At 42.4% G+C, this 27,345-nt stretch overlaps 1 protein-coding gene across 1 annotated transcript in view; it reads left to right on the plus strand.

Annotated features, from left to right (window-relative positions):
• The first annotated feature begins 2,994 nt into the window (after positions 1–2,994).
• The window catches only part of oprl1 (opiate receptor-like 1), a 66,608-nt gene continuing 42,257 nt past the window's right edge, over positions 2,995–27,345 (plus strand). Inside the window, exons 1-3 of the mRNA XM_061686348.1 lie at positions 2,995–3,029; positions 3,155–3,222; positions 18,587–18,847. Coding sequence (XP_061542332.1) covers positions 18,639–18,847 — 209 coding nt within the window. The 5' untranslated portion in view covers positions 2,995–3,029; positions 3,155–3,222; positions 18,587–18,638. The remainder of the gene's footprint in view (positions 3,030–3,154; positions 3,223–18,586; positions 18,848–27,345) is intronic.

Here is a 27,345-nt window from a genome sequence, read left to right on the forward strand (position 1 = left end):
TCTAAGGTAATGTGGTCTTAAATTGAATCATCAGATAAATAATTTATTTGTGGTAAGGTTTTCATTTTTACTGTAGCTATTCTACTCAGGAATGATATAGGAAAATTAGTCCAGCGTTTTAAGTCAGCTGAGCTTTTTTTTTCCAGAAGTGGTTTGTAATTTAGATTGGTTAGCTCTGTGAGTTTTGGTGAAATATTCGTAGTGACATACTTAATGTTTCCTATCGGAATGGAGTAATATGGGATTTTATCTGCAGTACTCCACGAGTTAGCTGTTATTGGGAGTCGATTTTATCCAAATGATAGAGTAAAAGACGCTTTATAATTGATAATTGCACTTTAGTCATTATTTTAGAGTCACACCCTAGTGGTGGTAAGCTGCTTGTTTAACCACAGCTGCCATGGGGCAGTCTGACAGAAACGTAGTTGCCATTTTGTGCCTATGGCCCCTCCAACTGAGGCAATGTGGGTTAAGTATCTTGCCCTCCGGTTGCAGAGCGTACACTTCCCCTCTGCACCACGCCGTATCCCTTAATAAATAAAATCACCATTTAAAAACTGTATTTCATGTTTCCTTGGGTTATCTTTGTCTGATATTTATATTTATTTGATGATCTTAATCATTAAGGAGGCGGGGGGGAGAATTTAAGAAGGCGGCAAATACTTTTTCATAGCACGTTATATCCATCCATCCATTCAGCCATCACATTTCTATACTGCTTATCCTGTTCAGCATCACCGGTGAGCTGGAGCCTATCCCAGATGAAAGACAATTCACTTTCACAGTCACACTGTCACTGAGTGAAAACTGAAAGTACAGTGAACCCCACTAAGGCTTTGTGATTATTTAATCTCAATTAATCATATTGTAATCGTATTTGTCCTAAAGAGCAACATGGTTTAATTTAAATCGATTTTAGTGGATGACGGAATCAAATAAGTGACACAGACCTTAGAAAAATGCATTCAATTGCATTTCAATACAAAACAGTCTTTGCCTTGAAATGGTTTCTGCGTGGCAGTTGAAAACTCGGATAATGTGACAGAGGGTTAAAGTGCATCAGTGGTATGAGAGCTCCTTTTCGCACAATTTTCACAAAATTATATATCAAGGCTTCCATCTTTTTTTAATTAAATGTGCCTCCCATCAGTTGTAGCAATGGTGTTTCATCCAATTCCTCCATTAGACCGCTGTCATTGTTGTCGTTTTTGTTGTTATCAATGTACCAGAAAATCATGCAATGACAAAGGCTCTGCATTGTTTGGAACACAACATGTGATTAATTAGGCATTCAATTGTTAAATTAAATTAATGTAATTAATTTGTTTGTAATTAATTAATCACAATTTTTTTTTAATTAATTAAAATCCAGCTATATCCATATACTGTATATCCAGAGAGAGATAGAGAGAGCAATAGAGAGATGATGATGATGATGAACCGCGATACACACTGTAAAAAAACAACCTATAAAATTTACCCCAAAAAATTTAGGGTAACAATTTGCAGCCATTTTAATTGGGTCAATTTAAACCACATATTTTTGGGTGAAGAATACATTAATTCAATAGCGATAAAATACCTACAAAACTTGGATAAAGTTAACCACACATTTCTGACTACATTTCAACCACAACACCTGAGTTGAGGTGGGGGCTTGTATACTTTGTGTTCCTCAACATCCATGTTCTCTCTTAGTATATTTATTCCATTATATATATATTTTTTTACAATGCAGCGGGGTTCATTGTCCTTTGTAATATAAAAATTGTATTCTTGTTTTATGAACACTTTGTGCTCACATCTTTTGTTGTCTTCCTATACAGTATTATTTAGTACTACATTTTGATTCTTGTAAAGTTAAATGATATTACAATGACTTTTTTTCCCTACTAAAATTATTACATTATGCTGGTTCCAGTAGTTTCACGAGTTTAATCTAGAAGTGTTATTACTTTTTTCTTTTCAGTACCTACACACAGGACTCTTTGGTACACTTCTGCTATACAGTTGTGCCATTCAGCTTAAGTGCATTTTTACAGTACTTTAACTGAAAATGTTGGTTTCTAGCTAAAATCTGTTCCATTCAATTTGACTGACAGAAAATTTCACTCCCCTTAAAACAGAATCAAGAATAATAGTCTTACATAGCATTTTCGCTGTGTGAGATGATGCGATGTCACACCAGGTTGACTTTGGATCCCTTTCTGCCATTTTTTTTTTTTTTTTTTTTTTCAGGTGGGTACTGGTAAATGTATTTTCTAGCTCTTATACAATAATTACTGATAGGATGGACAACTACTTTACAGGCTGCTTCTATATTTTGGAAGGAAACAGCAGAGAAGAAAAAAAAGCAGCAAAGATGGACAGAAGAAAGCAATGCGCAAGGAAGAGGACAATATGGTAGGCCGAAGAAAAAAAAAAGCAATCAATCAAAAAGGCACAAATGAGGAAAAGTATAGCAGCGACAGCGTTACAGTGGTTCGCACATCCGTCTCACAATCAAGGGTTGTGGGTTTGAATCCCGGCTTGGGACGCAAGAAAGCCAGTAATGAGGAAGAAATGAAAGAAAAAGGACAAAAGGGAAGACATTGATGAAGGAAAGAAAAAACTGAGAATGTAAATGAAAGTGGAAACGGGCAAAGACAAACGTCTGTGGTCTTTACAGTAAATCGTGTATTTACTTTGTGATTGTAAATTGTTTACTCAGTAAAACTTTTGATTGGGTCAAAGCACAATTGAAGGTTTGAATTCAAATCCTAGATCTCATTTGAGACCTACTAATGCATTGAGCTGCAGCCAATTATTTTTCGAATAGGGTCCAAAGCTTCATGTGTTTTTCAGTGTTTGTGAGCAGTCAGTCGAAATGGAGATGTTGAGCTTCCATCGATCTGTCAGAGAGGCGGGTGCATCTCTATCTCCTCCCTCGGTCTGACAAACCAAGCCCCCTCATCCCCGCCCCACCGGCCCACCGACCTCCTCCTCCCCCCTGCGGGTTTGCCACCCAGCCGACGCACCGCATCAGCGAGGTAAAGCCGTTCGTCCCTCCCCTTCCCACCTCCCTCTTCTTCATCCGCACCGGACCGACTGCTTTTGGACCAACTAGTCATTGCCCTTCTTCATCATCTTCTTGTTCTTCTGTTCTCCTGCGCAGGAGCGAGACGTTCGCAGCAGGACGCCGCAGTCAGGCGACAACTACTTGCGGTGGTCCGCAAAGCAAAGGTAGGACCGCGACCAGAACCGGGACCTAGACTAGAGTGGGCTTCACTCGATCCAGCCCGCCGCAGTGGAACGTGAGGATGCGCAGGTCATCGCGGGGAGGTGTTTAAGACATCTGCAGTACGTCGGCTTGTGTCGACGCGCCGTGCAGATGACGCGTCCGGTGTGCAAAAATGCGGCTGCAGTTTCCGCGGTGCAGAAGTGAGAGGGAGAGGGCTGCGATGTGTTGCTTACGTATGTAGACGTACTTATCAACACCTGTCTGGCTGGCTAGTTGGGCTGAGGTGACTTCTTCCACGCGTGTGCGTGATGCATTGTGGGGCTTTTGCTGTGATTTATTGACTCGAGCTGACCGCTTGCTCCTCGTTTGCATATGGCAACGACACGAAAGACGTTTCTAACGCGATGGGCTCACCTGCACACAAAATAACTAGAGGGGAAATGTGCAAAACACTCTACATTGTAAATGTTTTGCATTTAAAACATATATCAATCGTGTATTGTGTATTGCCAGGCCAGTCGTTGGCAATATCACTTTGTAAAGAAACACTGCACGCACACACCAAGTTAAAGTCCCTGTAAAGTGAACATGAAAATGACACAAAGCTGAAAAAAAGTCTCATGACTAAATGTGCCAAATTTGAATAAAAAAATCGCCTTGTCAAAGAATCGTGGAAAATAGAGCCCTCTCTCAGCTCTCGGATGTTGTGGGCGTGTCCACTGAAGGTGCTGATAGCACGCCCTGCTGGACTCGTACCTGTCACTCAAATACTGTACATAACTTCAATAAGTCACCTACTCACTCAGTTTTGTATAGTGTGTGTGTCCACATAATATAGTGGTCTAGTGGACTAGGAGGCTAGCTATCAAGCGGACCAGCAGCTGGGTTGTCTGGAATGACGGAGCTCATTACTTATATAGTTTGGAAGTGCCAGAAAGTCCAAGTGGGCTCTTGGGCTTGGTTTTAGCCATGCCTCAAAAATGTATACAATTAAAATGATGAAAAACAGTTTAATGCCTTGGGCTCGATTTTCTTGACCGGCATGAATCCAGCGCTGCAGGCGGCGTAAATCTGCGTGAAGGCGTGCTAGACCGGGTAATTTTGCAGACGGGCATTAGGCGGCGTATTTAAAGAAGGGTGGTCTGCGCCACCGTGGGCATGAAGATAGCTGACTTCAATCATGTCCAGTCAAATTAAAAGTAGTACATTCAGAGTCTCACATCTTTGTGCGGAAGAGGAGGATCCGTAATTGCAGCCATGCGTGCAATGTCACTGCTCTGAGCCGTTGTGGTAACAGACAAAGTGAGTGGGTACCCTTATTAAATACAGTATGAGCTGGTGATAACCGCTGGTGACTTGCATATGCCCGTGGCCCTCTTGTATCTCTCTCCACACCAGATCGTTCAAGTCCCCCCCCTCCATAGCTGCGCCAGCCGTGTGGGGGATATGATTGATGAGGAGGTTCAATGAATTGGTGTTTGATGCTCACATACAGTATGTATCTGAGTATGCAATATGTCTGTTATCCACCACACATGTCCATGGAGCTCACATATCTGTCTGCCTGCACCCTGATCAAATTCACCAAACCCCTTGGCAGAAACCCTGCCACCAAATTGTCACTCTGCCGACCACGTCAAAGGCACACCCACAATCAGGATACTCCAGTTTTTGTGCTCTGCTGCAGATGCGCCGTCTGTGCCGTCTACGATAGTAGAGCCCTATATCTCAACAATTCAGTCCTAAATTGTTCCTTTGCACGTTTTCAGCGCTTATCTTCAAGCTTATCTAATGTATTTAGAAAATAAATTCTGAAATCATTTTACAGTGTCTTTAAATGTAAACAAAAATGTAAAGTAGGCTGAATATAGGCTCTAAATCGGAATTGGGCTCCCCATCTTGTATTCACTGTCTTCACTCCTTGTTCTGAGCTTGTATTAGTAACAGTTTATTGTGAGCTACAACAAGCTACTGTGAGGTAGCAGTGGAAACAGAGGCTTTGTATGTGCGTGGGCGCATTTGTGTGTGTGTTCTTTATCATCAGTGTCATCGCACCCGGATAGTAACTATTTACCGTATTTTCACGACCATAAGGCGCACTTAAAAGTCTTCAATTTTCTCCAAAATGGACGGGGCGCCTTATAATGCGGCGTGCCTTATGTGTGCACCAAGTTCCGACATCTATAAATGTTGTTGTGTGATGAGCGCTCCGCTTGACTTTTTTATTTCTTCCCCATTGCCTGCCGACACGCTGCTTACACAGAGGAAAAGCGGACGTGGCTGAGGACAGGGGAGGGTGCGTGAAGTAGAACGCTAAAGCCACGCCCCCAGTAGGTATATAGCGCCGGGGTGTTTTTTTTGTTTTTTTGTTTTTATCTATTTATTTATTTTTTTACCGCTATACCGACTAGGAGCATTTTCGGGGTGTGCATTGTGCAAAACAACGTCGGTTTGGCTAAGGACCCGCGAAAATGTCACCTACGAAGAGACACGCTTACGAAGCACAGTTTAAACTGCAAGCTATCAGTTACGCGGAGGAACATGGGAATTGAGCAGCCGCGAGAGAATTCAAGATCGACGAATCCATGGTGCGCAAGTGGAGGAAGTAGGAAAACGACATTTGCCATGTCAAGAAGACGAAGCTGAGTTTCCGTGGATAAAAAAGATAAACAAAACGCGGAAACAAAGCGAGGTCGCCCGAGTTGGAAGACCAACTCGAGCAATGGATTAATGAGCAATGAACAGCCGGGAGAAGTGTCTCTACAGTAACCATTCGACTGAGGGCAATAACTCGGGGCTTGCCATCATTCCGGGAGGCTAAACGAACCGCTGGACTTCCGTGTAAACAGGGCGTTCTAAGTGAAGTGAGCGGTGTGGGAGCCATGGATGACAGATGGCGAACACAGCTGTACTAAGACGAGGAGGCCGTGCCGGGCGAGTTACTCCACAATTTGTGAATGGATTGTGGATGCTTGGGCTCAGTGTCTGCTTGCACTGTTGTTCGAGCTTTCGTAAAAGCCGCCATCATTTCTGAGGAGCCGCATGGCAACGCGACTGACTCGAACCTGGCGCGCTTGATTGAGAACTTGCCTAGCTGTTCATTTCGGATACAGAAGATGAGGACTTTGATGGATTTGTGGATGAGGATTGATAAAAAAAATAACGTGAGTACATTGTTAAATACTTCAAAAAAGTACAACCAAACTCAGTTTTACACCCGCTGCCTTTTTAAAAACATTGTTTTAGCGTGCATGCATGCTACTGTATGTTTTAAGTTAGCGTATCTTTTAGCATGCCTGCACCTAATACCCTGATACGGTGCACCTTATGTATGTGTTAAATACAGAAATAGACCCCGTAACTGAGACTGCGCCTTTTAATACAGTGCGCCCTATGGTCGTGAAAATACGGTATGTAACCAAAACCAAAGAAGACTAAACAGCTCGATGTTAATAATGCAATAAATGCACCTGATAGTGAAGAAAAAGAGTGGCTTTGTCCTCCTATTAGATGTCATAGAAGAGAAGGAAGCCTTAAATGGACACACACTTTGGAATGACTTGAATGTATATTCATCAACGCTCAGACACACACGCGTGCACACACACACACACATACACCCAGAGATTGAATCTGGAAAACAAAACACACTCAGACAGATTTATTGACGCACAGAGCATGTGCTGTATTCATCAGACAGATGCAGTCAGCCCCTCTTGGGCGCATATTCATTTAGGGAAGGTCGATTGCTTTGATTACATATTTTTTAGGCTGCTAGCTGAAAATTCTCCTTTTTAAAATTGTGCGTGGTAAAAAAGAGAAAATGGGATCAGTTTCGTAGAAGTATGTATATAGATATGTAAATGAAAAGTAAAGAAAAAGTGGAGCTGCATGGTGATGCACCATTTTTCAACTTTACGGTGCAAAACGATAGCACAAGTCAAAACAGGTACTGTAGGTAAATGTTTTTGTTTCAAAATATTTTAAAGCAAATCCAGTCCGCTCTAGTGTGTATTTCATTAGTGTGTGTGCCTGTGTGAGTGTGTGTGTGTGTGTGTGTGTATGTCAGTGAGTGTAGTTGGTGGTGGGGTGTTGCGCGCCAAAGGGGTGTCGCTCAGGGCGCCATTCAAACTAGGACCGCCACTGCATGTAATGTAGGTTGTGTAGTGGAACCTCCAGGGCCAGTGACAATATCTACCAGGAAGCTGGACAATCTCAAATTAAAGACAATATTTACCTAAAATAATGAAAAAATTGGGGTTGCGGCTGAGTTGGAGTTTATCTGCCACTCCCACTGTCATTGCTGTTTTCTACCAGCCACCAAGGATTTTTTTAACTGACTTTGCTGCCTACCTGTCTGTCTTCACTATCTCCTAACTTTATACTGCTGGGGGATTTTTATATTCACCTTGACATCTCCAATAACACAATTTCCAGCGAGTTCTCATCTGGTCTAAATCACTTTGCTCACTGCTTTTCCACTCATTGCAAAGGACACATCCTGGATCTAGTATGCTGTTCTGGTGTCACCTCAACCAACTTCAATTCCGACCCAATCCCCTTTTCAGACCACATACTAATATATTTTTCTACTAACTTAACCTTTTCCAAAATCAACCTCCCGCCTTGTCATCTCTTTTCACCAAATCAAGAACATCAGCCCGGAAACTCTCTCCACTTTTATCGACAGCTTTCCCAACACGGACTATTTCTCCACCCCTGATGAACTGGTTACTCACTACAATAATAATCTCCATTATCTCCTCAACACACTTGCTCCATTAACAAACAGATCTGTACCTTTCACCACCTTTGCACCCTGGTTCACTCCTGCACTGCAACAATTAAAATCCAAAGGTCGTCAACTCAAATGCCTCCATATGAAAACCGGCCTCCCTACACACAAGGACACTTACAGTCATCATTTTATCCAATGCAAAGACTGTTTAATTCAAGCCAACTCTACGTACTACACAACCCTAATCCATAAAATCCACGGCACTGTTTTCCCTGCGTGGCAATATTTCACACCCACTAGACTCCATTCCCTTTCACTTGTACTCATCTGTTTTCTGTAATTCCCTTATGCCATTTTACGATGCAAAAATCAAACAGATTCACCAGCAACTTCCTCCTCGTTTGCCTTTGTCCATGCTCACTGCTTCTCCCTGTCCCACCTGTCTACTCACTTTCAAGCTTTACTCTGTCTTCTGCCATGGACAGAAAAAACAAAAAACTTTCCTTCCATCTCTGGTGCTCCCATCACTAACATCATCCACTCATCTCCCTCTACTGGTATTTTCCCCACAGCATTCAAAACTGCAGCCATAACACCAATACAGAAAAAAAACAGGATGATATCCAAATATCTTCAATAACCTTCATCCCATCTCCAACCTCCCATTTCTCTCCAAAATGTTGGAAAAGACAGTCGCTTCCCACCTTCACTCCCATCTTACTATGACCAATACCGGTGTGGTTTCCACCCCCTCCATAGCACTGAAACAGCACTCATCAAGATCACCAACGACCTACTCCTGGCAGCTGACTCTGGCCTACTCACCATCCTCCTCCTCCTTGATCTTACTGCAGCTTTTGATATAATCTTTCACACGATCCTGCTGAACAGACTCCTCCACCTTGGCATTACACACACACCCCTCCCATCATTCAGTTCTTGACTGTCCGACTGCACCCAGTTTGTTCAAATGAAATCATTCAAATCCCATCTCTCGCTCGTTTCTTCTGGTGTCCCTCAGGTCTGTCTTGGGCCCGCTCCTCTTTATCACCTACATCCTACCTCTTGACTATATTTTCTGTAAATTCAACTTCCACTTTCACTGTTATGTACTATAGATGAAACTCAGCTCTACCTCAACACCAAACTCAACGCCACTCTTCCCCCGTCCTCCCATACTGACTGCTTCTTTCCAACCTTTTCCAACTCAACAGTGATAAAAACCAAAATCCTATTCAGAGGTGCCAAGTCCATACTAGCTAAAATTGACAGTTTTTACATTAGACTTGATAATTCCTCTGTTTTCCCCTGCCCTCAGGTTAAGCGTCTGGGTGTCATCCTGAACAGCAGACTCTTCTTTTCTTCCAAGCACACATAAACAACCTCACCCGGTCTGCATACTTTCACTTACAAAACATCAATCGCCTCCGTCCATCCCTCAGCCCCCACACTGCTGCTGTCCTTGTTCATAGCATCGTCACTTCCCGCCTGGATTATTGCAATTTATTTCTCTTTGGTCTCCCTCACAAGTCACTGCAAAAACTACAGCTTCTCCAGAACTCTGCTGCCTGTATTAAAAGGACCCCCGCACACACCACACCACTCCAGCCCTGCAACAACTCTACTTGCGTATCCAATATAAAATATTGATCTGCACCTTCAAGGCCATAGATAACCTCATCTCACCATGTCTTGCTGACCTCCTTCACATTGCCATACCCTCCCACTCTCTAAGTCTTTGTCCTCCATCCTTTTTCAAATCCAAACTCAAGACAGACCTGTTCCAGACTTCCTATTAACTATTAATTTGCCACAGTATTTTTACTTTATTTTAATTGATGTTTTATGTTCTGTTATTTTTATTGTATTCCTTGATTTCTTTTAACTATGTTTGTATTGTGACCTTGAGTACCCTGAAAGGTGCCTATAAATACAATTAATTATTATTATTATCTCAGCTGACTTTGGGCGAGAATCCATCCAAACTTGCATTCACACCTTTGGACAACTTCAATGAACCCAACATGAATGTTTTTAGAATGCGGTAGGTAATTTAAGACACATACAGGAAGTCTGGAGCCAATATTTTAATCTGGGACCTCTCAACTGAGAGGCAGATGAGCTAACCATTTGGTCAAATTCCAAATTGTTAAAACACTTGTCTGTTTGAATTTTGCGTTAAAACACTGCATATAGAAAACACAAAATAAAGAAAGACACCCCAAGCACTCAGGTTGCTATTACTCGACTGTGTGGCCACAGTAACGCAAATATTGTGACGAGTTGGAACATCACCATGGTTGCTTCAAATGCTTTAGACTGTCCTTGCCAGCCAAGCAGCATTTTGACTAAAAGGAACTCCTACAGCACCCACAGAGCAGTGGAACATTTCCAAACAAGAGCATTGGTTGAGCTAACAAAAGGACAGAGGCTTCTTAATTCCCTCCACTGATTAACTAAATTTTAGTCTCCCGGCACCGACTAAAATTTAAATATACAGGACAACCATCCTTTTTTCAACAGCGCTTGTCCTCATTAGCGTTGTGGCTGAGCTGGAGCCTAGTATGCTGACTTTTGGCGAGAGACAGGTACACCCTGACCTGGATTGGCTGCCAGCTAATTGCTGGGCACATACAGTATTGTATATCAGAAAAGTGAATATACCCCTTATAGTAATATTTTTATAGGACAACACTGAAAAAATGGCACTTTGCTACAAAGTAAAGTAGTCATTGTACAACCCCCCCCCCCCCCCCCCCCCCCCACACACACACCTCACCCCAGTGTTATGTGAATCATTAATGTTACAATGTCTCAGCTGTGAAGGTAGAGCAGTGTTGCATTTGGTATTATCGCTCTCACACTCTTATACTGGTCACTGGAAGTTCAATATGGCACCTCGTGGAAAAGAACTCTCTGACGATCAGAAAAATAAAATGCTGCTCTACATAAAAAAGGCTATAAGATTGCCAATATCCTGAAACTGAGCTGGAGTGGTCAAGACCATACAGTTTAACAGGACAAGTTCCGCTCAGAACAGCCCTTCCCACGGTCAACCAAATATGTTCAGTACATGTGCTAAGTGTTCTATCCAAAAGTCATCTTTGGAAAATACAAATGCCAGCTGCCAGCATTGCAGCTTGAAGGGGTGGGGGATCAACACCAATCACCGTGCAATGCATCAAATTAGTCTATATGGTTATCATCCCAAAAGGAAAAAAAATTATGCACAAGAAAACCACAAACATATTTTCTGAAGACAAGCAAACTATAGACATGGATAATGGGTACTATATCCTGATGTCTGATGAGACCAAGATAAACTTATTTGGTTCAAATGGTCTGTAGCATGTGTGGCAGCAACTGGGTGAGGAGTGCAAAGAAAAGTGTACCTTGCCCACAGTCAAACATAGTGATGGGAGTGTCACAGGCTGGGGCTGAATGAGGGTTGCCGGCACTAGGGTGCTACTGTTCTTCGAGGGAACCATTAATTGGGACATCCTCAAACCGAAGGTGGAGGGGCACAAAGTCTCTACACCCACCATCTCCATCATGTCGTTATTGAGGAGTGGAAGAAGATTCCAGTGGCAGCCTGTGAAGCCCTGGTGAACTATAGACCCTAGAGGGTTAAATTAGTGCTGGAAAATAATGGTAGCCACACAAAATATTGACACTTTGGGCACAATTTGGACGGTTTTGACACTAGTGGCTTTGTGTTGACTCATTTTAAGGGGACAGTAAATTTGCAAAGTCATATAAGCTGAACACTTACTATTTTAAATTGTAGCAAAGTGCCATTTCTTCAGTGTTGTCCCATGGAAGATATAATAAAATATTTACAAAAATGAGAGGGGTGTACTCACTTTTGTGACTTCAGTCAACCCAGCTCACATTCACACATGAGGACTTTAGAGTCAACAATTGACCCAACATGTTTGTTTTTGGAGTATGGGAAGAAACCAGAGTACCTTTAGAAAACCTAAGCAAGCACGGCAAGAACATGCAAATTCCACACAAGGGAGCCTAAGCCAAGATTCAATGCCGGGACCTCTCGACTGCGAGGCAGATGTGCTAACCACGATATCACCCTGCTGCCTAGGTACAGGAAATGCAGAAAATACTTCGTAGAACTTAAAAGGTATAAGCAAATCAGGCAACGTTGAGATTGTTATACAGTAGGTTTGTCATACAAATCAAAATCCAATCTTTTCTCAAAAAGAGGGTTCTCTTACAGTTGAAGGATGTGTCTTTTAGTGGATTACATTTGGATAGATACAACATGTTGGCATCTTCTGCATAATACAACACCAATTCCAATGAAGTTGGGACGTTGTGTTAAACATAAATAAACACAAAATACAATGATTTGCAAATCATGTTCAACCTGTATTTCATTAAATACACTACAAATACAAGCTATTTAATGTTCAAACTGATAAACTTGATTGTTTTTAGCAAATGATCATTAATTTCGAATTTTATGGCTGCAACACGTTCCAAAAAAAGCTGGGACAGGGTCATATTTACCACTGTGTTACATCATCTTTTCTTTTAACAACATTCAATAAACATTTGGGAAATGAGGATACTAATTGTTGAAGCTTTGTAGGTGGAATTCTTTCCCATTCTTGCTCAATGTACAGCTTCAGCTGTTCAACAGTCTGGGGTCTTTTTCATGGACGCCCCTGCTTATTTCAGCAAGACAATGCCTAACCACATTCTGCATGTTACAACAGCGTGGCTTCGTAGTAAAAGAGTGCGGGTACTAGACTGGCCTGCCTGCAGTCCAGAGCTGTCTCCCATTGAAAATGTGTGGCGCATTATGAAGCGTAAAATACGACAATGGAGACCCGGGACTGTTGAACAGCTGAAGCTGTACATCAAGCAAGAATGGGAAATAATTCTACCTACAAAGCTTCAACAATTAGTTACCTCAGTTCCCAAATGTTTATTGAATGTTGTTAAAAGAAAAGGTGATGTAACACAGTGGTAAACATGACCCTGTCCCAGCTTTTTGGAACGTGTTGCAGCCATAAATTCTAATTTAATGATTATTCCTAAAAACAATCAAGTTTATCAGTTTGAACATTAAATAGCTTGTCTTCGTAGTGTATTCAATTAAATATAGGTTGAACATGATTTGCAAATCATTGTATTCTGTTTTTATTTATGTTTAACACAACGTCCCAACTTCATTGGAATTGGGGTTGTATTAGGGATGGGCATTTGAGTGAACTTCCTTCCTCCAAATTTTGGATATATATCCGGTATATCCAGAACCTACTTCCAATCCATCCATCCATTTTCCGTATCGCTCATCCTCACTAGGGTCATGGGTGTACTGGAGCCTATCCCAGCTATCTTCGGGCGAGAGGCGGGGTACACCCTGAACTGGCAATTGCAGGTCACATATAAACAAACAACCATTCGCACTCACATTCACACCTACGGGCAATTTAGAGTCTTCAATTAACCTACCATGGGAGGAAATTGGAGTACCTGGGGAAAACCCACGCAGGCACGGGAAGAACATGCAAACTCCACACAGGCGAGGCCGGATTTGAACCCGTGTCCTCAGAACTGTGAGGCATATGTGCTAACCAGTATTCAATGTTCCGCCACCTACTTCCCTATTCGGCAAAATGGGTAAAAGCACTTCGTCCTCGCTTGGGTGAATGTTTTTATAACACAAGTCACCACCAACCAAAGATGACAATAGCCGATTTGTTCCTGTTCATATTGTACAGTATATCCATCCATCCATTTTCTGAGCCGCTTCTCCTCACTAGGGTCGCAGGGGTGCTGGAGCCTATCCCAGCTATCATCAGGCAGGAGGCGGGGTACACCCTGAACTGGTTGCTAGCCAATCGCAGGGCACATACAAACAAACAACCATTCGCATTCATATTCACACCTACGGGCAATTTAGAGTCTCCAATTCATACATGTTTTTGGGATGTGGGAGGAAACCGGAGTGCCCGGAGAAAACACACGCCGGCACGGGGAGAACATGCAAACTCCACGCAGACGGGGACGGGGATTGAACCCCGGTCCTCAGAACTGTGAGGCTGACGCTCCAACCAGTCGCCCACCGTGCCGCCCTGTACAGTATATCATACCATATTTGTATAAATAAATGACATAAATGTATCTAACTTTTGTCTGAAGATACCAGCCATAAAGATTTGTTTATCTGTTTTTTTTAATGAAAATCATGTCATCAATCCTAGTTATGCTCTTTAGCGTCACATACACAGGAAGTCAGCTATTCTGTTTTCTGAGTTTGGTCATCTGACGTTCCGCATATAGCGGATTAATCGACCAGTTGTTGTTTTTAATGCAATGAGAGACTCTCTCTCTGAACGTTCTGACCTCCTGTTTGAATGCCAGTATCGCTGTGAGCAAAATAATGCTTCCTGGACGGTTTGCGTCAGCATAGATGTGTATTTCCAATCACAGACATATTCTTCTTGCATGTATTGTTTTTTTTTTTGTTTTTGTTTTTTTACTAGCAATTAAAAAAATAAATAAAAAAATCATATAATAAGATAGTGTTGTAGCTTAAGGGTTTACGTGAAAGTATTTTCTGTGCATCTGCACATAAAGATGACAACTTTGTCAAAAGGAAACACATTAAAAACACTAATATACTTGTCAGGCCAGTATATGGAAACAGTACACACCTGCACACTATCCTTTTGACTACACTTCAACAATGAACATGTATTAGTTTAAAGTGTGACACCTTCTGCACAAGAGGGGAATGACTGTAATGAACACCTGTCATCATAAAAGGAACACATTGGGTTGCAGTAATGCACCCTAGTTTTCCACCTGCAGTGTCTGGATGTGGATTGAGTAGCAGTTTGGCGGGATGCAGAAAAGAAGGGTAGGTGAATTTGCGCATATATAGCTCCCATGTATTGAGGCTGGCAGTAACCGCGGGGATGCTGCAGCCGCAGTTACTGTTTTTGATGAATATTCATGCTCGAAGAGCGGGAGAGTGCAGGAGTCGGTTTTGTGGCGCCAATTTGAGGTATTGATGCAGCAGCTGATCCCGGAGAGCAAGCGCTATACAGTATAACCCCCAAATTTTCACGTTTCTTCATAACCAACCACTGCTGGTCCTGGTTTGAATGGCGCCTTGTGTGAGACTCCTCGATGGCGCCCCCCTAACCCCCATATCTTCCTCGACGGATGGCACAACCATAGTACTCCCTGTTTATGCCAAAGAAATACTGCTAGATTAGGTTGAACTTTATTTGAAATACAAATTAGCAACAAATAACAGCAAATTTTCCTCATTTTCCTCACATTGATGTACAGGTATCTAAACAACAGAGGGTATGAAATAATATACCATGTGTCTAAATCAGTTATTCTCAAAGTGTGGTATGAGAACCACAAGTGGTATGCGGGGTTGGTCTAGACTCTAAGTATCCGAAAGAATAACTAAATTCAATACCAATACAATTTACAACACTGAAAACATGAACTCAAACATATTACAATGAAGCTTATAACGATGCATCGAGCCTGTTTCAACTTTTTTAACCAAAACATAACTTTTTTTTCACTTTTAATGTACCGTACACTCCATTTTTTAAGTACAATTCAATTGTATAATACATTTAATCTTTAACAGTTTTTAAACATTTAAGTAGAATTTTATTTAACATTTATGTGCAAAACATTTTAATGGACTCATGAATCAAGTGCAGTTATTTGTTCTTAGTCAGTACTTCGTTACTTAGTAGTTAGTTATTTTCCTATCATTCAAATAAAATAATTAAAATCCATCCATCCATCCATCCATTTTCTACCGCTGATCGGAGGTCGGGTCGCGGGGGCAGTAGCTTTAGCAGGGAGGCCCAGACTTCCCTCTTCCCAGTCCCTTCATCCATCTCTTCCGGGGGGATCCCGCGGCGTTCCCAGGCCAGCCGAAAGACCGAGTCTCTCCAACGTGTCTCCTCCCGGTGGGATGTGCCTGGAATACCTTACCGGGGAGGCATCCGGGAGGCATCCGAATCAGATGCCCCACCCACCTCATCTGGCTCCTCTCGATGCGGAGTAGCAGCGGCTCTACTCTAAGATGACCGAGCTTCTCACGCTATCTCTAAGGGAGAGCCCGGACACCCGCGGAGGAAACTCGTTTCGGCCGCTTGTATCCGGGATCTTCTTCTTTCGGTCACGACCCACAGCTCGTGATCATAGGTGAGGGTAGGAACGTAGATCGACCGGTAAATCGAGAGCTTCGCCTTTCGGCTTAGTTCCTTCTTTACCACAACAACGGACCGATACAAAGTCTGCATCACTGCAGGCGCTGCACCGATCTGCCTGTCAATCTCCCGTTCCATTCTTCCCTCACTCGTGAACAAGACCCCAAGATACTTGAACTCCTCCAATTGGGGGAGGATCTCATCCCCAACCTGGAGAGGGCACGCCACCCTTTTCCGACAGAGGACCATGGTCTCAGATTTGGAGGTGCTGATTCTCATTCCAGTAGCTTCACACTCGGGTGCAAACTGCTCAAGTGAGAGTTGGAGATCACGGCTGATGAAGCCAACAGAACCACATCATCTTCAAAAAGCAGAGATGCAATACTCAGGCCACCAAACTGGACCCCCTCTACACCTGGGCTGCGCCTTGAAATTCTGTCCATAAAAGTTATGAACAGAATCGGTGACAAAGGGCAGCCTTGGTGGAGTCCAACCCTCACCGGAAACGAGTCCGACTTAGTGCCGGATATGCGGACCAAACTCTGACTCCGGTCGTACAGGGACGAACAGCCCGTATCAGAAGGTTCGGTACCCCATACTCCCGAAGCACCCCCAAGGGACACGGTCGAATGCCTGGTCCAAGTCCACATAACACATGTAGACTGGTTGGACGAACTCCCATGCACCGTCGAGGACCCTGCCGAGGGTGTAGAGCTGGTCCACTGTTCCACGGCCTGGACACAAACTACACTGCTCCTCCTGGATCTGAGATTCGACTTCCCGATGGACCCTCCTCTCCAGCACCCCTAAATAGACCTTACCAGGGAGGCTGAGGAGTGTGATCCCCCTGTAGTTGGAACACCCTCCGATCCCCCTTCTTAAAAAGGGGGACCACCACCCCAGTCTGCCAATCCAGAGGCACTGTCCCTGATGTTCACGCGATGTTGCAGAGGCGTGTCAACCAGGATAGCAACACAACATCCAGAGCCTTTAGGAACTCCGGGCGAATCTCATCCACCCCCGGGGCCTTGCCACCGAGGAGATTTTTAACAACCTCGGTGACCTCAACCCCAGAGATAGGAGAGCCCGCCTCAAAGAACCCAGACTCTGCTTCCTCATGGGAAGTGGAATCGGTGGAATTGAGGAGGTCTTCGAAGTATTCTCCCCACCGATTCACAAGGTCCCGAGTCAAAGTCAGCAGCGCCCCATCCCCACTATACACAGTGTTGATGGTGCACTGCTTGCCCCTCCTGAGGCGCCGGATGATGGACCAGAATTTCCTCGAAGCCGTCCAGAATTCTTTCTTCATGGCCTCACCGAACTCCTCCCTTACTCGGGTTTTTGCTTCAGCGACCACCAAAGCTGCATTCCGCTTGGCCAGCCGGCACCCATCAGCTGCCTCAGGAGTCCCACAGGCCAAAAAGACCCGATAGGACTCCTTCTTCAGCTTGACGGCATCCCTCACCGTTGGTATCCACCAACTGGTTTGGGGATTGCCGCCACGACAGGCACCGACCACCTTACGGCCACAGCTCCGGTCGGCCGCCTCAGCAATGGAGGCACGGAAGATGGTCCACTCGGACTCGATGTCCCCCGCCTCCCCCAGAACTTGAGCAAAGTTCTGTTGAAGGTGAGATGAGACTCCTTCTGACAGGGGATTCTGCAAGACGTTCCCAGCGGACCCTCACAATACGTTTGGGCCTGCCAAGTCGGACCGGCATCTTCCCCCACCATCGGATCCAACTCACAACCAGGTGGTGATCAGTAGACAGCTCCGCCCCTCTCTTCACCCGAGTGTCCAAGAAATGTGGCCACAAGTCCGATGACACGACCACAAAGTCGATCATCGAACTGCGACCTAGGGCGTCCTGGTGCCAAGTGCACGTGTGGACACCCTTCAGCCACAGCCCAGCTCACACTGCACCCGACCCCTATGGCCCCTCCCACAAGTTATGAGCTCATGGGAAGGGGGACCCACGTTACTCTTTCGGGCTGTGCCCGCCTTGGCCCCATTGGTGCAGGCCCGGCTACCAGGCGCTCGCCTTCGAGCCCCACCTCCAGGCCTGGCTTCAGAGGGGGGCCCCGGTGACCCGCGTCCGGGCAAGGGAAAACTGAGTCCATTGTTTGTCATCATCATAAGGTAGTCTTTGAGCCGTGCTTTGTCTGGTCCCTCACCTAGGACCTGTTTGCCAAGGGTGACCCTGCCTGGGGAATAAAGCCCCAGACAACTTAGCTCCTAGGATCATTGGGACACACAAACCCCTCCACCACAATAAGGTGATGGCTTCGAGTAGGGGAATAATTAAAATAATATTGATTATTTTATTATTTAATCATTAAAATAATCAATAATAAATAATAATAATAAAAAAAGCAAATAGGAATTCAAAGTCTTCTTTGTGTCCTCAGGTCAAATTGATGAATTAGTGGGCATTTCCTCACCCTGTGACCTCGCCCGGACATGGACTTCCCCGACCAGCTCCTGCTGGCCGAGCTGAGTCACTTGCAGCTCTACAACGACTCGCTTTTCCAGCACAATTTCAGCAGCGCCTACAACGAGACCGACGCCCTGCTGCCGACCGGAGTGAGGGTCACCATTGTAGTGGTTTACATGATCGTTTGTGTCATCGGCCTGGTGGGGAACTTCCTGGTCATGTATGTCATCATACGGTAAGAAAAACATTTTGTTGAACTGACTTTGTCAGTGTCAAAAGTTGTATAACTGAGAAACATCTGCTGTGGAGCAACACTATAAATATATAAAAATATAAAAATAAACACTTTCTGTAATGGTGAGATCACTGTTGCTATAGCAATGGTGAGTGGCCTGTTTTAAACAATATATTGGTCTCATGCGATCCAAACCTACGTACAAGCGATTTGATTACGTTTTATGCAGCAGATACACCGCAGCTGGGTGCTGGCGCTCCGGCCTCATATCAAACTGTCATTATTGTTACTTTCTCATTCCACAGCTCAAATTGAGGAACACATGGTTTTATTTTGGCGGCACATTGGCCGACTGGTTAGAGCGTCAGCCTCACAGTTCTGAGGACCCGGGTTCAATCCCCGGCCCCACCTGTGTGGAGTTTGCATGTTCTCCCCGTGCCTGCGTGGGTTTTCTCCGGGCACTCCGGTTTCCTATATATAGACAATATGCAAATAAATTTAGCATATGATTGCCAGCACTTGCTGAAAATCATCCAATTATTTTGAGTTCGTAACTACGACGGTCGCCGCTGTTTGTAATGCACTCCGTGTGCTCAAAGGTAGTTAACTAAGCTAGCTAGCTTTAAATAACAAACTATGGCGACGTGCGCTTGAGCCATCTCATTTTCCGGGTCACACTGAGAGCAAGCGAATCATCAGATTTACTTCACAGAAACAAGAATAATAAGAATGAATCACAGCCATAGTTTTCTATTGTGTCCAAATTATATAAACGTGTGATTTTTCAACACTGAAAACACTTTTTGCAGTCAAATTTGCACTGTAATAACCAAAAAGAACATTTTCATATTTGTCAAAACTTAAAATGTAACGTAGATAACGTTAATGAAAACTCACCCCCAGAAGAAACTGAAAAGTATTCCTGCAGACATCATTGCCTCCGATCAAATAAGACACAAGTGTCAAACTCAAGGCCCGGGGGCCAGATCCGGCCTGTGACATCACTTGATGTGGCCTGCGAAAGCAAATCATTTGTGAACTTCCATGATTGTAACTGATTGGCCGACTGTCGTATCACCACGCCCAGGCGCTGTGGCGAAGATTTCCCTCGCAAGCGTCCCAAAATCTAACACAAAGTTAAAGATTTTATGGCCCAAATTATTGTTAATTGAAACTTGGAGTGGCTTCTTCATGACTTCGACTTACACACTCTGCAAAAAAATTAAATCACAAATTTAAAAAAAAAAAAAGTTTTTTTTCTTTTTATGCGACTCGGGGACACATTTGTATGAGAAAGAAGAATTTTAGAAAAAGAAATGCATGAAGCACATGAGTGACATGAATCACCTTCACAGTAGTTATGTTTTTTTCACATTTCAATATTAACAATGGTTAATATACTATATTTCTGCACTTGCCTGACAGTGAAGAACCTTGTGCATTTTTTTCCACGTTTTCAAACATTTCCAAGGTGTCTTTTGTGGTTCATTTAGACAAAGGCTAAGGGATTACCGCGTATTTGACATCTGCTTGTAACACTCCACATGAAATTACTGTTTTGTGCTCTGCGGGGCCAATTGGCTTTTCTTATCATGATGAGAAGGGGTGGAGCTTGTGCATTGCAACGAGGCCAGAGTCTGAAGAGAAAAGGTGAGCAGAAAAAGAGAAGAGTAAGCCTTGCAGCCATTTTCACTAGTGGAGGCAGCACTTCAACACCAACTTCCAAATTACACTTGTCAATTAGCATGCGGGGCGGCACGGTGGACGACTGGTTAGAGCGTCAGCCTCACAGTTCTGAGGACCTGGGTTCAATCCCCGGCCCCGCCTGTGTGGAGTTTGCATGTTTTCCCCGTGCCTGCGTGGGTTTTCTCCGGGCACTCCGGTTTCCTCCCACATCCCAAAAACATGCATTAATTGGAGACTCTAAATTGCCCGTAGGTGTGAATGTGAGTGCGGATGGTTGTTCGTTTCTATGTGCCCTGCGATTGGCTGGCAAACAGTTCAGGGTGTACCCCGCCTCCTGCCCGATGACAGCTGGGATAGGCTCCAGCACGCCCGCGACCCTAGTGAGGAGAAGCGGTTCAGAAAATGTATGGAATTAGCATGCGGACCTGCGCATTTTGCTGCAGCAGACGCCCTGCCAAACAAGAAAAACAAAACAAAACATGGCTTTTGTGCTGTTGTTGGCTTCACCAAAATTTTCAGTGATAGGTTTATTTATTCCCTTCTTTTCAATTTCCATTAACACTTCCAATTCTGTCAATTCACTGCAAAAAAAAAAAAAACCACAAAAAAAAAAAAACGCAAAATCTTACCGAGTGAATTTATCTTATTTCTCGGGAAAACATCTTCCTGTGCTTATTCGAAGATAGTTTTGACTTTTTTCTCAATTTTCGGCGAGAACAAAATACTTGTTCCAAAGTACAGTATTTTATTTTACGAATCTTATCAAATCAATTCATATCTGTTCCACTGGCAGATTTGTGTCACTTACTTTAGGGACAAAATGTCTTCTCTGACAATCTCCCTATAGAACTAGTATGAATTGACTTGTTAAGATTCTAAAAATAAGAACGTGTATTTTAAAACAAGTCTTTTGGTCTTGCTGGAAATTTTGAAAAAAGTCAAAACTGTCTTAAAATAAGTACAGTAAGATGTTTTCACAAGTAATAAGTTAAATTCACTATTTTGCATTTTTGCAGTGTTCAGACTTAATTTTGCGCTTGCAGTCCTCTCCCAAATGTTCCATGGTGAAACCCTTTTACCACCACTTTTGCACCTGTTGCTAACAGAGTGTCCAATCTGAAATTTAGAGCCAACTATTTGTTATAATAGTAAATCAGGCCCAAAATGAGCTGTTGTCATGACAACAGTTATAGAAGAAACTGCAAAGGAATAGTCTGGTGATATGCTTAAAAATAGCCCTTTCGAGTTGACTGTTTTTATTTTGTAGTGAGCTCTGTCAAGTGCTAAAACCACTGTTAAGCCTCAAGTCTTCTTGTGTGCTGTTTCTCTAATTAGAGGACATGAGCAAAGAAAGCTGTGAAGTTCTAGGCAGAGGGTGCTCAATCATGATCTGAAACTTTAAGAATTATTATTTTTTTTACTCCAAATCAAAAGTTTAATAATGTCTGGTCTTACTCATGACCTTAGAAGGTCTCTTGTTTTAGCAGCATGAGATGTAGGAGATGGCAACCATAGACACTCGGAGGCGTGTCACGATGACTCAGCTGTGATAGAGGGAGGCGGCAACAGAGGGAGGCAGGAAAAAGTGAAAGGGTGATTCACTTTCATAGAAGCACCCAGAGAGGGGGCGGAATGCCAATAGAGATGATGTCATGCCTTGATAAATCCAAGAAATTTGGGATATTTTGTAAGGGAAGCAATCACACACCATAATGAGAAATTTCAAAATGGTTCTTTTCTTTCCTCTACTCCTCAGATCGGTCAACAGTTCCGTCCTTCCTTGTAATCCTAGTCACATGGCATATCCATCAGGGTGATTTGATTGCTAGGAGAAGGGTCCGGATTGTGCATTAAGTTACATCCAGTTGGGCATGATGTAAATCCATCACTCTTGTCGATCGCATAGAACTGGATCGATCAGATGTTCTTATCAGCGATTTTATGTCTCGAATCAAAGTTGAAACAAATAATTTTGCTAAATGGCAGCAAACAGCACAGGCAGAAATATTAAGCAGCCAAAATATGCCAAGCCCTGCGGCGAAAAGCGAAAATCTACGACTGATTGACGCCCCCCATAAAGATGTTTAGATGTTTGCCTATATTAATGCAGTAGATTAAACCGTAAATATATTGCAAACTACAATTCCAAAACCCTTTGATATCATTTAAATCTGATCTGACAGTATTACCCTTAAAAATAAATGCTTTACAGATTGTTTGATTGTAGAATAAAATGCCCATAATATACCAATTGCTTCTTTCCTATTAGCCGTTTTATTAACTTTTTGAATTTGTGATACATACTCTAATTTTTTAAAGTAGATATACACAAAAACAAATCTTTATCTTCAATATGGTGGGCACCTTACATTGAGCAGCAAATCGTTACCAGCCGTTAACTTCCACCACTGTCAGTAGCGATCTGGAACTTTCTTTATGTCATCTTGAGAATTTTAACACCCTGCTTTCTCCGGCATTAACCCCACAAGGAGCCTCGCCTGCCAGTTGGACCTCTTCTGGAACCTTTCGTAACGGTGGCCAATGTTAGCTACCCCTCCACTAACATGGCGCCTTAGGCCTGGATAAGACTCCAGGATTTTAGCCCCATTACTGGCCCAATTTGCTATTGTGGGCGATTTCCCAGATCGGGCCCGAGATATTTATTCGGGAATTATCAAAACTCCTTGACCCTACGACGGCAAAATTAAAAGGGTAACGTTTGATTTATATATATATATCCATCCATCCATTTCCTGTACCGCTTTATCCTCACAATGGTTGCGGGCGTGCTGGAGCCTATCCCAACTGTCTTTGGGTGAGAGGCGGGGTACACCCTTAACTGGTCGCCAGCCAATCGCAGGGCACATAGAAACAAACAACCATTCGTGCACACATCCACATCTAAGGGCAATTTAGAGTTTCCAATCAACCTACCATGCATGTTTTTGGGATGTGGGAGGAAACCGGAGTGCCCGGAGAAAACCCACGCAGGCACAGGGAGAACAAAATCCACGCGGGTGGGGCCGGGATTTGAACCCCGGTCTTCAGAACTGTGAGGCAGATGTGCTAACCAGTCGTTCACCGTGCCGCGATTTAGATATAAAGCTTCTGAGAATTCATCAACATCTTTGTCTTTTTGTATTTTTGTAATACCAGCGATGAACTGATATTAGAAAGAAAAAGTGTGATGATAACCCTAGAACAGGAAATTGAACTACAGTGTTCCCTCGCTATATCGGGGTTCACCTATTGCAGATTCAGTGCATTGCAGATTATTTTTCATCTTCATATTGCGCATAATTCACCATATAGTGGGATTTTGTGTGAATGCTGAAGTGTTTGTGGTAAAATAAATGCTTCATAGCCGAAAACATTAAAACTGTAAAAAACAAAGGGAAAAAAAATCATTAAAACGTATATTACAGGGAATTAAATACAGTTTATATTAATTTTATTTTAAATATAGTACTGTACAGTACTATGGTGCATTACTGTATGTTTAAGAGTTCAATAGGTGTTTAAGAGTATTGATCGTGTTTTTAAGAGTATGGTAGAGGTTTATAGGAGTCTGGGGGAGATTAATTAAAAGTCTGGAGATGTTCATAGAGCTTTAAAATTTGTATAAATAATAATTAAAAAAAAAACAAAAAAAACATGGTCACTTCTTCATGGATTTCACCTATCGCGGGGGTGTTCCGGACTGGGATTGCTGTAATCACAAGGTAGGAACGGGACACAGACATTTCTGTCCTGGCTGCTCATTACCAAAGCGACAATAAGCCAACATTATAATAAAAATAATAATAGAAGAGCATATTTTCTACATTTTTATGACAGCTAAGAATGTTAAAAAGCATGATGCATAAACATGAGTGCCTTCAGAAAGCCTCTCTTTCTACATCGACTACTCTCAGACTGATTAGACATCCACTGAGTCCACATTAAGCTTGAATCTTGAGTCGAAATCGCTATGTACAGTTGTGTTCAAAATAATAAGAGTATGATGGAAAAACATCAGTAAAGCTCAAAATTCATAAAATATTTTTTATTTCAATGTACTGGGAACATCCACACATTTTATACCCAATCAAATTTCAAATTACTTGAAATGAATGAATGAATTTTTTTTTTTTACAAACTCAAAAATTTAGTGAATGTACTGTAACATCTTTAGGATTTAGCATGTGCATCACGAAACTAGTACTGTATTTATTTGTCTAACGAGTGTTTCTGAGGACTGCTTCCCAATCTGTGTTGCATGGAATTGAACAAATTCTTGCCCTTCTGAGCGGGTATTCCAGGCCAGGATCATTTGACAGCATTTCACAATTCCTCTGCATTTCTATGTTTTTCTTCAGAAACAGAATTTCTGATGTCACCTCACAGTTTTTCTATCAGATTAAGGTTTTGGGATTGTGCTGGCCCCTCCATACCTCTGATTTTGTTAGTCTGGAACCAAAGATGCTGTTTGCTTACTGGTCTGTTTGGGGTCGTTGTCTTGATGAAAACCCACTTTAATGGCATTTCCTCTTTAGCCTAAGGCAACATGACCTCGTAAAGCATATTGATAAATGCAAAATGATCCATGATCCCTGTTATGACATAAATAGGCTCGACACCACAGCAAGAGAAACATCCCCAAATCGTAATGCTTGCATGACCATGCTTCACTTTTCTCAGACTGTCTTGTGGCTTGAATTCAGTGTTTGGGGTCATCTAAAAAAATTCTGTGGCCCATGTACCCAAAACAGAACAATCTTACTTCCATCAGTCCAAAAAAATGTAAGTTTTTCCATTTCGATTTAGGCCCTTAGATTTTTTCTTTGGTGAATTGTAATCTCTTCAGCACATCTATTTTAACAGAGGGACTTAAAAGGCACTTCTTGCTAATAGATTAGCTTTACACAGGTGTCTTAACTGTCACAGTAACTTCAGACCGTCTTCGATCACCCTGGAACTGATAGGCACAAGGTACAGAGACAACATTTTTGACAATGTGTTTGATACAATTCCGCTGTGTGATTTAGTAGCAAAAACTTCTTGGCTATTGGTCAAAATACATGGCATTAACAATTACTTTTTCATGAAGACATTGAAGCTGACCAGTTTTTCCTAGTGTTTGCTATAAATGTAACCATTGATTCTAATGAGGGCAGTGTAAAGCTCATTGATGACTACCTAACTATCACATGAGCAGAAAAAAAAATACCACAATGTCCTGAAGGTAGCCGAAGCCAACCACCGAGAGTATATTCTGTTGAACAATATACATTGGATACGTTTATAAACTCATATATTATTCGTTAATCGGTCAATTTTTAATTGCTATGTGGTGAAAATGTTATTACATACCTTTTGGGGTAGAATAAAACATTACAGGGCCATCTAAAAACAAATATCTGTTTTCAGTTCTGTTTTATTGTTTTTTGGCAATAAAGAAAAGAGGATCGCTGTTAGTAAATACCTAGAGTCATTCTCTTTAAAAAAACAAAGGCCAAGTCCAAAACCTTGGTGTTCTGATAGATTCCGACATAACTTTCAACAGTCATATCAAGTCAATTACTAAAACTGCCGTCTACCATCTGAAGAATGGGCATCCAGAGTGAAGGCTTGCATGTGTCAAGCAGACCAGGAGAAGCACATCCATGGTTATATCTCAAGTGGACTTGACTATTGTAATGGTCTTCTTACTGGACTAACTAAAAATAACTTATTCAGAATGCTGAAGCTCAGGTTCTGACCAGAACAAAAAGGTCAGAGCATATTACTCCAATTCTAAAATCTCTACACTGGCTCCCAGTCAGCTTTAGCATAGATTGTAAAGTTCTGCTTCTGGTCTACAAATCACTAAATGATTTAGGTCCTGAATACATGAATGAAACGCTAATGGAATATAAACCCAGTAGGGCTCTGACATCGACAGACTCAGGTCAAATAGTGGAGCACAGAGTCCAAAGCAAACATGTTGAAGCAGCTATTATGTTGCACACAAATGGAATAAGTTGCCAACAGAAGTGACGTCAGCCCCAAGTGTGCATGTTTTTAAGTCCAGGTTAAAAACTCTTCTTTTTTCCCATGCTTTTTAGAGCATTTCCACTTTTAAATGATATTTCTTGCACTGTATGCTGTTTTAATTGTATTTGTATTTGTTTCTCTTTGTTTTAAATGTTTATAAGCTGTTTTTTTCTTTGTTTTTAAATGTTTTTAATCATGTAAAGCACATTGAGTTACCTTGTGTATGAAATGCGCCATATAAATAAATTTGCTTTGCTTTGCTTAATTTTTATGGGGCAATTGATGCAGTTCGAGCCTGTAACAGATTGTTTCTATTTACATTTTTTCCAATAGGAATAATTGTTTTGAACAAATCAGTAATCAAGCAGTGTCTCAAAACAAACAAGATTCTCCAGGCTGGTGAAGTTTATAACCTTTCAAAATTATTGTTTTTGCAAATTCTTTTTTAGTGTTCCCCTCTACAGTCATGCTAACAGGTATGTTAGGCTGTAAAGCAAAGCAACTGGAGTTCTTATTTATAATGAGTCTAGATCAGCGCAGCATAAAGTGCAATTTCTCAGGAAGTGAGATAAAGTTGAAAAAAAAACGCTTATCCTCACTAGGGTCAAAATAAACCTGCCATGATCAATCTAAACCAAGTTGACTTTATCGGTGCTTGTTTCTTGCACATTGCAACCACTGCAAGCTGTGTCTCTCAGCTGGTATGTAGGGGGGAAAACAATTTGATCCCTCGTGTTTTGAAGCTCACGACAAAAAAATAAGGGCTATGAGGAAGGACTTGTAGAAGCATCTGTTTT

Source organism: Phycodurus eques, chromosome 1 (genome assembly GCF_024500275.1).
Source record: "Phycodurus eques isolate BA_2022a chromosome 1, UOR_Pequ_1.1, whole genome shotgun sequence".
Classification (NCBI taxonomy): domain Eukaryota; kingdom Metazoa; phylum Chordata; class Actinopteri; order Syngnathiformes; family Syngnathidae; genus Phycodurus; species Phycodurus eques.